The 13,313-nt window shown below is 39.2% G+C and overlaps 1 protein-coding gene, 1 long non-coding RNA gene and 1 other non-coding gene across 3 annotated transcripts in view; all 3 read left to right on the forward strand.

Moving 5' to 3' along the window:
• The first annotated feature begins 2,056 nt into the window (after positions 1-2,056).
• LOC102542531 (polyadenylate-binding protein 4-like) lies at positions 2,057-4,164 on the forward strand. The gene has a single exon (XM_072956279.1). The coding sequence runs from the start codon at positions 2,186-2,188 to the stop codon at positions 4,043-4,045; it is 1,860 nt and encodes a 619-aa protein (XP_072812380.1). The 5' UTR covers positions 2,057-2,185; the 3' UTR covers positions 4,046-4,164.
• A 2,144-nt stretch (positions 4,165-6,308) lies between these two features.
• LOC116277412 (U7 small nuclear RNA) lies at positions 6,309-6,373 on the forward strand. The gene has a single exon (XR_004186878.1). It is a non-coding gene; the product is annotated as a U7 small nuclear RNA (small nuclear RNA).
• Positions 6,374-6,793: 420 nt separating this feature from the next.
• LOC140691773 (uncharacterized) overlaps positions 6,794-13,313 on the forward strand; it is a 71,885-nt gene continuing 65,365 nt past the window's right edge. The window contains exon 1 of the long non-coding RNA XR_012067443.1: positions 6,794-6,929. This is a non-coding gene — a long non-coding RNA (uncharacterized lncRNA). The remainder of the gene's footprint in view (positions 6,930-13,313) is intronic.

Below are 13,313 nucleotides of genomic sequence, written 5' to 3' on the forward strand. Positions count from 1 at the left end.
AGTTTTCATTACATTGCTAAACCTTATTGATAATATAGCTTCATGGACAATCATAGTATTAACTACTGTAAACAAGGGTATTTTCTTGGCATAGAAAATGACCAAGAATGAGAGTTTATTGTGAAATATTCCAAAGCAGGTTTTTTTTAATTTTAAGTTCATTTGGGACACTATTAATTTTAAAAAGACAACAGGGCTAAATCTAATATTAAGATATACAAAGTATCTGTACACATTTAGCTTAAATACAGAAGGTATAGCATCTTGCCACATGTATTCAGTGGGTTTGGGAGTTTGAAAAACTCTTTCAAAACTCAGCAGCTGTATAGCTGATGAAAAAACATCTGATCTTAACAAATGTGATAGAATTTAAGTGTGAATAATCTGCCCTACTGTATAATAGATATAGCTGAAAACAGTTTCAAAGTTTTAGACACTGCCAAGTACATTAGAAGCTAATGAACTCTAGATTATTTTAGAACCTTAGATTTCCTTCAGTATCTGTGGTACTATTGTTTCAACTCCCACAGAAGTTTAAATAATTTGAAATCTATAGTGACAGGTCATAAAGAGAAAAGCAAAACTTACAGGAAGGCAAGGTGGTGTAGAAACAAAGTATGGAGTGCCAGACTCCCTGGGTTCAAAGCCTAGTTTCAACACGTACTAGCTGGACAATCTGTTCAAGTTACTTAACATTCCTGTATCTCAGTTTCTTTATATATAAAATGGCAATGAAAATACCAACTTCATAAGTTTATTGTGTAGATTAAACAAATTAATACAATTAAGTCACTCAATGTTTGCTTTAGTTTACTGCTTTGCCCTACAGATAATCTGTAAAGACTCTTTTACATGAATCTTTTAGAATAAGACAAAATAAAACACAAGAACAGCTGTATACTGAGAGAAAAATCTCTACTTTGTCATATGGAGGTTATTTCGGAAGCATCCAGAAGAAAATATAATTCCTTTTTCGAGTTTGGGGAATTACTAGGGAATTATGGAGTTACTGCTAATTTCCTAAATTTGGGTCCAAGATTCATTCTCCCTTCACACATATGGTGCAGGAATTCCCCAAACAGGGATGGTCAATAAGTAGTCTGGAGAACTCATCTCAATTCTCCATAGTGTCCCCTAATTCTTTCTTACTAATTTTATGTGTAAAAAAGTATTAATACATCAGCAAATTTCTATCAGTCAATTCGAGAGAGACCAACAATAGGATGTTCTTCCACTTTGCTCTAAATGTGGTATTTTCCTACTGATATTTCAATTCTTGAAAATGTAATTAGCATCGAAAACTATCCTATTAAGCGGCTGGCATTTATTCCAAAGTAAAATTTTAATACCGAAGACAAGTAGTAACATGCCTAAAGAAATGTGATGCTATCAGGAAATAGTGAACTATGCATTTTCTTTAATTACAGTTAAACACACATATTGTACAATTTTTTTCCTTAAAAAAACCTTAAAACCTAAGCTGTTGTAGTCTACACTGAGAATTTTTTTTAACATCGCCCCTCCCTTCTTGACACGCCCCCCAAAAAGACTTAAAGAAAACACACATGGAGGGGAGAGGGGAGGGGGAAGGGGAGAGGAACGGAGAGAGGGGGAGGGGATGGAGAGAGGGGGAGGGGAGAAGCGGAGAAAGCTAAGGGGGAAGTTAGGAATGAGAAAAAGCAAGGAAGTCGGGAAGGGGGGAAAAAAAAGGACCCCTGAAGCCCGCGCTTTTCTACCTGCCTGGAGACTTACTTTCTTGCCTCTGAGCAGCCCGCGGAGCGGTCGGGGCCGCTGCCCTGTGCGCCTAAGGCGGCCGAGCCAAGGAACTTCCGGCTGTAGCGTCCGGGGTAGCCACGCCTTCAAAGGCCGCGCGCTCGCCTCTCCCCCCCCCCCCCCCCCCCCCGGCGCAAGGCGCTTGCGCACATGAAGTCAGACAAGCACAGGCTATGTCACAATTGGACAGGCTGAGAGTCTATGGGCGAGGTTAGCCGCTCACCAGAACCCTGGTCTTCAGTTTCCGCCCGCTGTGGGCTGGCCCCGGTCTGGCTGTGCCTCCTCTGCGACAGCGGTGGCGGCCCAGCCGAGCACTCCTGGCCTCCATTCCTCTTTTGATTGACTCTGCCTCCCACTGATAGAGGCCAAGTCCTTGAGCCTCGCTGAGATCTCACTCAAGATCTGATTTAAGATGAGTGCTTCGGTTCCACACTTTGAGATGTCCTCACTGTATGTCGGAGGCCTACATCCCGAAGTGAACGAGGCAATGCTGTATGAGAAGTTCCGCACTGCCGGGCGGATCCTGTCCATTAGGGTCTGCCGTGATCTGGTCACTCGCCGCTCCCTGGGCTACGCATATGTGAACTTCTTGCTGCACGCGGATACTGAGAGGGCTCTGAACACTATGAACTTTGATATTATCAATGGCAAGCCGCTGCGTATTATGTGGTCCCAGCGTGACCCATCACTTCGAAAGAGCGGAGTGGGCAATATATTCATCAAAAACCTTGCCAAGTCTATTGATAATAAGTCCCTTTACGATACATTTTCTGCCTTTGGAAACATTCTTTCTTGTAAAGTGGTATCCGATGAAAATGGATCAAGAGGTTTCGGATTTGTGCATTTTGAGAAATCAGAAGCCGCTAGTAGAGCCATTGCAAAGATGAATGGGATTGTGCTGAAAGGTAGCCGAGTTTTTGTTGGGCAGTTTAAACCTCGCAAAGAAAGGGAAACTGAACTCAGAGCTAAAGCAAACATATTTGCAAATGTCTACATCAAGAATTTTGGAGATGATGTAGATGATAAATGTCTTAAAGAGATTTTTGGTGAATTTGGTTCTGTATTAAACATGAGAGTTATGACTGATGAAAGTGGAAAATCCAAAGGCTTTGGATTTGTGAGTTTTGAGAATTTTGAAGATGCCCAGAAAGCCATTGAAGGAGTGAATGGAAAAGTCCTTAATGGAAATCAACTTTATGTTGGTAGAGCACAGAACAAAGCAGAGAGACAATCTGAATTAAAACACAAATTTGAGCAAATGAAACAGGGTAAACTTACCAGGTGCAAGGGTGCTACCCTTTATGTGAAAAATCTTGAAGATGGTATTGACAGTAAATGGCTGAGAAAAGAATTCTCCCTCTTTGGCACAATCACGAATTCCAGGGTCATGATGGAGGCAAGCCGCAGCAAAGGCCTTGGCTTTGTTTGTTACACATCTCATGAGGAAGCTAATAAAGCTATCAGGGCAATGAATGGAAAAACTGTGATCACCAAACCCCTGTACGTGGCTAATGCACAAAGTAAGGAGGAACGTCAGGCTCGCCTCACCAAGAACTATATGAAGAGAATGGTGGCTCTAAAAGATAGAGGTTATCCTACATTCAACACTGACAAGATGGTAGCATCATCATCATCAGGTAACAGCATGCCAGCAGTTCCTCAGCCTCAACGTGGAAGTGCACATCTTTGCAAGCCTGTGGTCAACAAGACCAAATGTCATTCATCTCAAAACATGCGTTATTCTATCCACTCAGCAGCAGCACCTAAGCCATCAGTCAGCACCTCCAACCCATCACAAGTGCAGGGAGTCAAGTCAGCCTTTCAGGTCACTAATACAACAACCCAGACCCTGGCTGTTCACCCTCAAACTTCTGCCTTGGGACCACGTGCAAGTCAGAGATTCGAAAAAGTTGCAGGTGCTGCAGGTGTTCACAGTCCTCTAAAATTTAAAGTAGGAAGGCCAGCATCCACCCAAAAGCCTGTCCCTGTTTGTACACAAGGTTATGATATGTTGAATGTGTCTATATTGGCATCAGCTGCTACTCAGAAGAAGCTCTTGGATGAAAAGCTGGTTCCTCTGATTCAGTCCATTCACCTAACTCCAACTGGAGAAATCTCTGGCATACTCTTGGAGATGGATGATGCTGAAATGCTTTACATGCTCAAATATCCTGAGTTTCTCCGTGCCAAAATTGATGAATTCATCTGTATTCTGCAATCTAGCCAAGCTCAAGATACTGCCCTGAGAGCTAACAGCACTCCCAGTATTTGACTGGTATAAGATGAAATTCCCACTTGCAGAAAGTTCCAAACAGTGAAAAACATAGCATGGGAGAAAATGAGAATAAAAAATGTTTAAAAGAAAAATAAATTTATACTTTACCATGCAAATTACTGGTGTGTGCTTATTTACATTTTAAATACAGAATATAGAACAGGAAAATTTTAAATGAGGGTAAAGAAAAAGAATTAAAACATAGTATTTTCATAGGATGTAGTCAGAGTAAGGCAAAATTACACTGAAAATAATTTAAATCAGTTTTAACTTTCATATTTTTATCTTCATATTTTTTTCTTTACTGTAAACAGTGCAAAATGACACCAGTATATTACATTTCAGAACTATAATATTTGGATTTTAATCATCAATTACCCAGTAATTTCACAAGGAAATGTAATTTGGATTTTAAAATTCTTATTTAGCAAAAAATGAACATAAGGTAAAAATATGAACTATCCCAATAGCTACAAATACCAGATTATTTCATGAATAGCTTCACAGAATACCACAGTATAAAATGGAAAATAACAAAGGGAAATTTTAAAAATATATTTTGCATTGACCTAAAATGAGGCAGATTGTTTTAGGAAGGGAGTTGGAGAGAAAGGGAATAAGAACAGAGACTATGACATGTAAACGTTTTTAAAAAGAGTAAAATCTCCTTTTTTATTGTTAGTATCTTATATTAAATCCATGCTGTTGCTCAAAAACAAAAGTAGGTCAGAAAAAAAAATCTGTAAAGGTTTTTTTTCTTTTTAAAATGTTAAAGACGTCACTTTTGGCGATACAGAACAGTTTCAGATTTCATAATAACAAATAATAGTAAAAATTGCTGTTAAGTATGAAAGATAGTTTTGGTTTTTTTCATAATGAAGTTATTTAGCTAAAAAGATTTTTAAAGAAATAAGGTATTTGCTATCTCAAACTTATGATCTAATTTTAAAAAGGCCAGTTAATGGATGGCACTCAGTAAATGCTATTCTTAACAAATGATTTTTTAAAGTAAGGAAGTTGTGTTTTGAACTATATTTCCTTGGTATGCTTCATTCAAAAATCTGTTACTAGGATTTCATATATATTTTGTAATTAAGTTTAGGTAACTTAAACAACATAGCTTAGGCCAGAAGAAGTGACAGTTAAACTCTTATCTAAATGGGAAGAAGAACATGCTTACCTCACAAATGAAAGGAAAAAATAGTAAATTCAATTTTTAAAATATATAGTTTCTTGTATTAAGCTTGGACTATTCCAGTGTCTTAGCTGTTCTCTGGGCATGTGTGTATAATTCATATTTCTTAATTGGGTATTATGTTAAACTTCTCCAGTAGTCAATAGGGTTGCTCCTTCAGGAAGAGCTCCAGCATAAAACCCATCCGTGGCAGCAACAAATCTATCTGGACTGATTCCAGGTCTTTTTGTTTCTTCCAGCAGGTCTCTCTACTACCTGGTAAGAATGGGTGCTTTATAGAGGAGTGTGTTTATCCCCACAGATTGCCCCTCTGGTTGAGAAGCAGGGATTTGACCTCTGATCTAAAGAGGCAATAATTGTTCAAACTCAGTGCAGCAGTACAGTTAGAACAAGGAAAAGTGATGAGTGAGATGACAACCTGCCACTGGCTGGCATAAAAAAAAAAAAAGCATTGGACCCACCAGTAAAATTTGAATCATGAATCACTCCGGGGCTGGGGGAAAAAACTCAGTTTTATAGTTGTTGCTTGCCTAAATGAAGCTAATATTGGGGCTGGCCCAACGATATCCACTTTCAGCTAGACCAGTAATAACCTGGCAGATTTCATTGTAGTCATTTAGGCCCATGGATTGAAGATTAAAAAAAAAAAGTTTTTCATAAATAAATAAATAAATAAATAACAGGGTCTCCCTCTTCAAGGGTATACTGGGTAGGATGTGTAAACTTCAGAGATTTATTGAAGACTCAGTTTGGATGAGGCCATGTGCCAAAAGGCAGTGGAAAAGGCAGAGAGATCTCCTTGGATAGGGAACTGTAAAGGAGTGATGGAGCTGATGGGAAAAAGTAAGCAGAAGCAACAGTGACAGGTGATATTAGCTTCATAACAATGTCAGCCAGGAAAAAAAAAAAAAAGCCAAAGACTTTGAAATTGAGGAATGGAGAAAGGGAGAAGTGGCAGGACAGAGTAGAAATAGCAGAGTAAGAATAGGGAGCATTTCTATGATCAGCACTTGGAACTAATTTTAGAGATGTACAAATTCAAGATTAGGATAAAATGGGAGAGACTAGTGTTACAGCTGTTTTAGAATTTGTTTGGCAGGTTTTCGGGTCCACACCGGAAAAAAACCCACGCAAGTCGCTCTCAGCAACAGGGTAACTCTGGTTGGTGCGAGATGGTCTCCAGCTACCAGGCTGGTTAGGTGTTGGAAGTCTAACTCGCTCCTGGGAGTTTAAGGGGGGGGAGGACTCCACCGGGGGACTTCCGGCTTCCCGCTTCAGCCTGAGGCGGCTTCCCCTCAGCCCCTACCCGCCTGGAGATCCTCTGTAGGAGGCGGTTCGCTTCCCCTGAGCGTTTCCCTGGCACTGCGGCACTTACATCTTATGTCCCATGGCGTCCACCTCTGCCCAAGCCGCGGCCCTGAGCACCGAACAGGCCAAGGTAGTCCTGGCCTAGGTGGTCCAGGCGTTCTCCGCTCCGAAGGACGCTATACGCATGGACGAGGCTCGGGACAGCGTCTGCAACGACATGGGCAAGATGCTGCAATTTCGTGCTGCCCGTGGCCACGCAGATTCAGCTGGAGGTTATCAAAGTCTATGGCTTCAGCTGCGACGGGGAAGGTGTCCTTAAGCTTGCCCGCTTGGGCAAGTCTTATGAAGCCCAGGATCCCGAGATTACCAGCCTGTCGGGTAAGTTGAAGGCGCTGCTCCTGCCTCTCAGGACCCAGCCGCCCCAAAAGCCTGCTTCGGGTGGCAGCGTGGCCGCCTTCTGAGTTGGCCCTCCCATGACACTGCAGGGGAAGGGAAGACCTCGGTGTTCCAGAGGATAATATACGTGCCTGTAACTTTAAAAAAAAAAAAGAAAGAAAGAAAGAAAGGCGACGGGGTAGAGACTAAATTTGAGGCAGAGCTTTTGTTTCATTGTTCTGGGCAGAAGCTGCTCACGATCTGACTTCATCTGCTTTTTCCAGTTTTTATGGGAAAGCTGTCTCTGTGCCATTTATGCGCTTCAGAAAAATTTTGAGAAACCTCATTTTAGGGACTCTGGTTAAAGTACAAGTTGAGTTACTCAGAGGTGGATGTCTCTTCAGCTGGGACATGAGGATCAGAAGATCTGTATATACGTTGTAGCTTGTCTGCCCTGTTAGTGCTAAGGACCTGGTAGGTGTCCTTCTAGTGGGGCTCCAGGGCAGTATTTTTGTTCGTGTCTATTCCAGTAGACTAAATCACCTGGTTTTAAGTTAAGAAGGTGGCTTCTTTAGAAAGGCAACTTGACCCTGTTGACGATAATTCTGAGTATATCCCATTAGTCCTTTACATTATGGGGCCATATTGCTGGCAACAAAAATAGAGTTACAAATAGGGATGTAGTGCCCAGTTTCCTTGGTCTGCCTATGACAAATCCGTAAGGTTAGACTCTGTTTGCTGTTAAGGTCTATGGGGAGTAGTTTAGGCCAACGTAGTTTTATGTCTTCAGAGAGTTTAGCAAATTTTAATTTTAAAGGATTATTAGCTCTTTTGATTTTTTCCTGAAGATTGAAGATGGGACAGTATAATTTTTGGCCAACAGGCAACACTTTACAAAATTCCTTAATTACAGTCCCAGTAAAATGAGTAGCTCTTCACTACAAAGTTAAGTAGGGATTCCCTAAGTAGGAGCAAAAAAATCTAATCATTTTAAGCCACAATAACAGCAATTTCCAAGTTTGGAAAGCCTTTCACCATCTAGAGAAGAGGTAAACAAAAATAAATTCATTTTCAAAGCTTTGTGATGCAGGGTGTTATATAAAGTCTATTTGAAAGTGTTCAAAGGCTCCCTTGTGGTTCCTACCTATGTACCACTTTTACAATTTTTCCAGAGTTATGAGTTTGGTAGGTGGGACGTACACTGGAGGCTCTGCTCTGCTGCCTAATTAAATTAATTAAAATGTCCCCATTAATGTTGTTCCAGAATAGTTTTTAAGTTTTCTTCACTGTGATGGGTCATTGGGTGCACATTTTTCACCAAGTTGCATTTCAGAGGGTCCAAAGAGGTCAAGTGGTCATCTTGCTAATCTCTTTATACAGAAGTGAAGACCACATCCAGATTGCTCCAAATATCTTTTCAGATGCTGATTGTTGTGATTTTACTTAGCTCAAAACTTCATAAAATGATCTGGATGAACCAGATCATCTTTAATTTGTTCACCTAGGTGAATTTGGTTAAGAGTACCTTGGTTAACATAGTGGTCAGCTGAAACATTTCCTTTTCCCATATGGGTTTGTTCTCTAATATGAGCTTCAGTGTTAAGTATAGTCAATTTGGGGGGCAGAAGCAAGGCATTTATTAAAAGTCAAACTTGCTCGCTGTAATTAATGAGAACAGCAGCAGCAGTTAAGAAACCACATTCCTTCCATAGTATCACGAGACACACCAGAAGCACAGCTGCTGTCTCTGCGTGTTAGCCCTTTTATCCTTTGCTATCTGAGGGGCTCTAGTCAAATTAGTTTAGCTAGTTGTGCTGATTTGATTTAAGGAAAGGAATTAGATTCAGTAAACTCTTGGAAAGTGGTAAAAGCCTATCCAGCTTGAAAATCTCCTTGTTCACCCTTAAGAGTTTACCCATTTACAAAGAATTCTAAGTTTGTGTCTTATAGAGGATATCCAAGTGAAGTAGGAAACGTTCTTGTGATAATGTTAAATGTTAAACAGTTCCCTCCTCTGGAAACTGAATTAAGGTTATGATAACTATAAATGTGTTACCCTTGCTCCTTGCTGGATCTTCTGTTCTCTTTCATTACATGATATCAGATGTCAAAACACTCCACACAGAAGCCACTGGTTGTAAGTCATTCAAAGGTTTATTCCTTTTTCAGGAATTTGCAAAGGAAGGGAAGTCCCTGAGTGAGATGGCCTACTGGCAAGAGGGTCCTCTGATGTCCAGAAAAGAAAGAAAAAATGAGCCTAATCCTAAGGACTTCTATAGGACAGGCGCCTATGGCTGGAATTTTGTTGAATAATGTTAAGGGTGGTCTAATTTCAGATCAGCCATCCTGTGTAGGGAGTGAGGAATCAAAGGGATAGTTCTCCTAATGTTTCAGATTTTAGGGTTCCTAAAGGAATATAAGGAGAGGAAGCATGGGTTTTATATTGACTCATTAAAGTTCTATATTTATTTTTCCCAAATCTGTAGATGAGGTAGCCCAGAGGAAATTAGGTATTAAAGAAAGTAAATTAGAAAATTTAGGTAATTCTAAGGTGGAAGACACAAGAGCCTAGAGTAGTTAACTGGAACTACGTAATATGGTCAATTTGACTGTCAGAGTCTAGGATATCAAGAAAAAGTCTTTTGGATGTGCACCTAATAATAGTTACCAATTGAGCAAAAAAATCTCATCCTAATAAATTATTGAAGGTGAAAATAGGAGGAAGTCTCATTGAGAAGTTAATATTCCCAAGGAAATAGGCAAAGTGGGAAAGGAAGAGAAAGATGAGGAAGAGATAATGTGTTTGGTAAGTCTCAACACCAAGACCTTTTTGCTTTAATTGAAGTGTAGTCAGTTTACAACGTTGTGTCAATTTCTGGTGTACAGCATAGTGTTTCAGTCATCCATATACATATATATATTCCTTTTCATATTCTTTTTCGTTATAGGTTATCACAAGATACTGAATATAGTTCCCTGTGGTATACAGTAGAAACTTGTTATCTATTTTATATTTTTATTGCTCTGCAGAAGGGTGGTGGGAAATTGGGAGAGATGATCAGTGGGGAGTGTGACTCCAATGTCTACTAAAAACAAGATTGGATAGCCATTTACTAATATACTTATTTCTCCTTGTCAATCCAAAGACAATTCGGTCACTGGAAGAGGCCTTCCTCAGAGAGGAGTTATTTTCTTTCTGATTGAGCAGCCTATTGTGTGGCTTGTTTCCTGGCTGAAAAAAAGACAATTGTGGACACAGTAGCCTTTTTCTTTACAATATATTCAAGTATCCTTGCTTACCTGTATTTTGTCTGTCAAGCTGTTTTAAATTGCAGTGCCATAATTTTGAAGTATGTGGTTTTCTTTCTTTCTTTCTTTCTTTTTTTTTTTTTAAGGTTTCACTTCTTTAAATTTTAAAAATTTTGTTGGGGGAATGATTAGGTCTATTTATTTATTTTAATGGAGGTACTGGGGATCGGACCCAGGACCTCATACGTGCTAAGCAACCACTCTACCACTGAGCCGTACCGTCCCCTTCTTTTTGTTTATTATGGTTTGCTCAAAATGCTGGGCTAGATGGTCTGCCAGCCTACATTATGCTTCAGAATAACATCTGTTTAGGTCAGGATTGCCTCTGGTTGTGTTAATGGAAAGGCCAAACCCTGAGTATTTCCTAAAAGTGGTTTCTAATTGATGCCTAAAGTTGAAAAACAGATTAACTTGTTGACAGGGTTGGATTATTTGCCAGTAAATCTTAGGGGGAATCTTTCAGGAATTGCCTTTAAAAGACTTTCTTCTACCTCCAATTATTTCATTATTTGGAAGGGAGGGAGTGAATGTCTTACCCTAAAGGTGAAAAGAAGCTGGGAAAAAAAAGGAGAAAAAGTCAGGATGGAGGCTGGGGGCAAAATGGAGGGGAGGCCAGAAGGGAGTGGCACTTTAAGGGGCAAAAACACAAAGTTAGAAAGGAACAGGTCTTTGGGGAGGGAGAAGGCTGAAGTTGTTTTAAGAGAGGCCTCCATAGAGTGGAATCTCTTGAATTGTTCCTTTTCTAAGCTTCTTTATACCAGTTAAAGGAAGCTTCCTACTTTAAGTTAGGTATCTTATTTCCTGTTTGCTTTAAGGCTCCATGACAGGGGCCACTAAATTCAAGATTGTCTTCCCTGAAGTTCACACTACTGTCTGTAAAAGGTTACAGATAGAAGAAGGGAGAAGGGCTTTTTCCTACTGCAGGGCAACCATCTAATTCTCCACTTGGCCAGTCATCCCAGAAAGATGAAAGGGAAACAGACATAATGAGTCAAGAAAATGGGTTAACCCTTTCAAAAATTCAAAATCGCAAACTTTGTGTTGCTGGAAAAACTGGAGCACAAGAGGAGGAGGAAAGACTACTCAGCCCAACTGTGATCCCAGAGAAGGGAGGAAACCTGAGCTCCTGGGTGTTCTCTGTCCTAGTGTGGAATCTCAGCAGGGGAAGGGTTCATCCAAACCGGATCTGTGTCACAGAACAAAATCATCAGGGAAAAAAAAATAGTCAAAGTGGCTCAAAGAGAAGTTAAAGCCTCTATTCAGGTGATGCACATGAGAAAACACCTTAAGACCTGGTGAATCCCTGAACCAAAGTAGAACTGGAGTTTACAGGCTGAGGAGAAGAGAGAAGTATGTGACTGTCAATGAAAATAATCAATAAAAAAATCTGTAATGGGAATAGGGAAGAGTTTTATTTGTGCTAAACTGAGAACAATAGCCTGGGAGGCACAGATTCAAGAAGCACTTGAGTTGTGTTTCGCCAGACCTGTATAATCACTGTGATTCTCCTTGGGGTATGTCTGCCACAGTGACCATGGTCTTGCCCAAGATTTTAGATTTCTTTATCTGTAACTGCTGCAAAACTTGGAGTTGGAATGGTTGGACATGTTTGGATTTTCATGCTGCCTACTAAGTATTATTGGTGCAACCTCATTATTTTTGCAGCTGTCAGAACAGTGCTTTCAAGAGCCATTTTTTATTAGCCTTGCAGGCTGTCTGTTAGCTGTCTAATGCCACTTAAAGTTTAGAGGAAGGTGAGATCAAAAGTTAAAAAAAGGAAAAAGAAAAGGAATGGGGAATAAGATAGGAAAAAAAGAAGGCAAGGGTAGAAGCAAGGAAATGTGGGGCCTTTTAAAATTCTTTTGCAGTATATTTCAAGTAAATGTTAGTTTTCTTTCCTTCCTTTTAGTAACAGACTTAATGTACTCTTCTAGGGAAAGTTATTGCAATTTCTGCCATGCCCGATACAATACCAGGCATATGTTAGATGCTCAGTAAATTGTTGCTTACTTACATAAATGGGGTGAATTTCAGTTTCATCCATTATGAATTATTCCTGATACTAAAACAAGCCAAATAAATTCAGTTTTAGCAAACATTTCTCTTGCTCGAGACCATATCTTATTCTGAAAGTGATGTAAAGGGTGACCATCTTAATGACTGAGTTAGGACAACTGTAAATCAATAGCAAAGACTCAGGAATTAAGACATAAAATTATTCCACTGAAAATTGGATTTTCTTGTCTATGTAAAGCCCTGGACCCTTTCTAAGTAGTGCATATTCATACTTTAGGTTGTATACTCATAGCACAACCAGCATGGGAAACGGCTACTGTCAACATCATAGTATTTTCTGGTGCTCTACTATGCTTCCAATTTTAAGAAATCCTAATAGACTCTGCCACCAATTTCTATTATTTTAGTATCTTTTAAAATACCCCCATGTTTTCAAAATAAGGAAGGGCGTATATACTTTAATATTGCAAATATTCCTAACAGGATTTCTGATATGCTGGAAATAGACACTGTAATTATTTAGGTAAGAATTAAAACAGTTTATAAATGCTAAAACAAAGTGAGAAGGGATTTATTTCTATTGAAAAATAGTACTGCTAACTAAATGAAATGCGTATTATAGTATTGACCTCCAAATTGTAATCATAACAAAATATATTTTTAGAAAGACAAAGACTTGGTGAATGAATAGGGCTTGCATTCAACATATTAGAATGAAGTTTTGGATATTGCTATCATATAGAAGTAAACAAAGTCTTGACATTGGATGAAATGACCTTTGTAGAATGTTATCTTTTCTTCATATAATTTGGTAATTTGTAATTTTTCTGTCTTCCTCTATAAAAATTGTTTTGTAAATTGTTCTGTAGAATCACATTAAGATATAAAATATCCCACTGAATACTGAAAAAATACACTTTGTTATTCTTATATGTAAACATGCAGATAGTCATAAATAGCTGGATGGTTCACGTATACCCACAAAATAAAAGGACAGTTCAGTTTTTTATTTATCATCTGAATGTTTAGCATTTTGTAGAGATATTTGTGATTGAAATATAT

This window comes from Vicugna pacos, chromosome X (genome assembly GCF_048564905.1).
Source record: "Vicugna pacos chromosome X, VicPac4, whole genome shotgun sequence".
Classification (NCBI taxonomy): Eukaryota; Metazoa; Chordata; class Mammalia; order Artiodactyla; family Camelidae; genus Vicugna; species Vicugna pacos.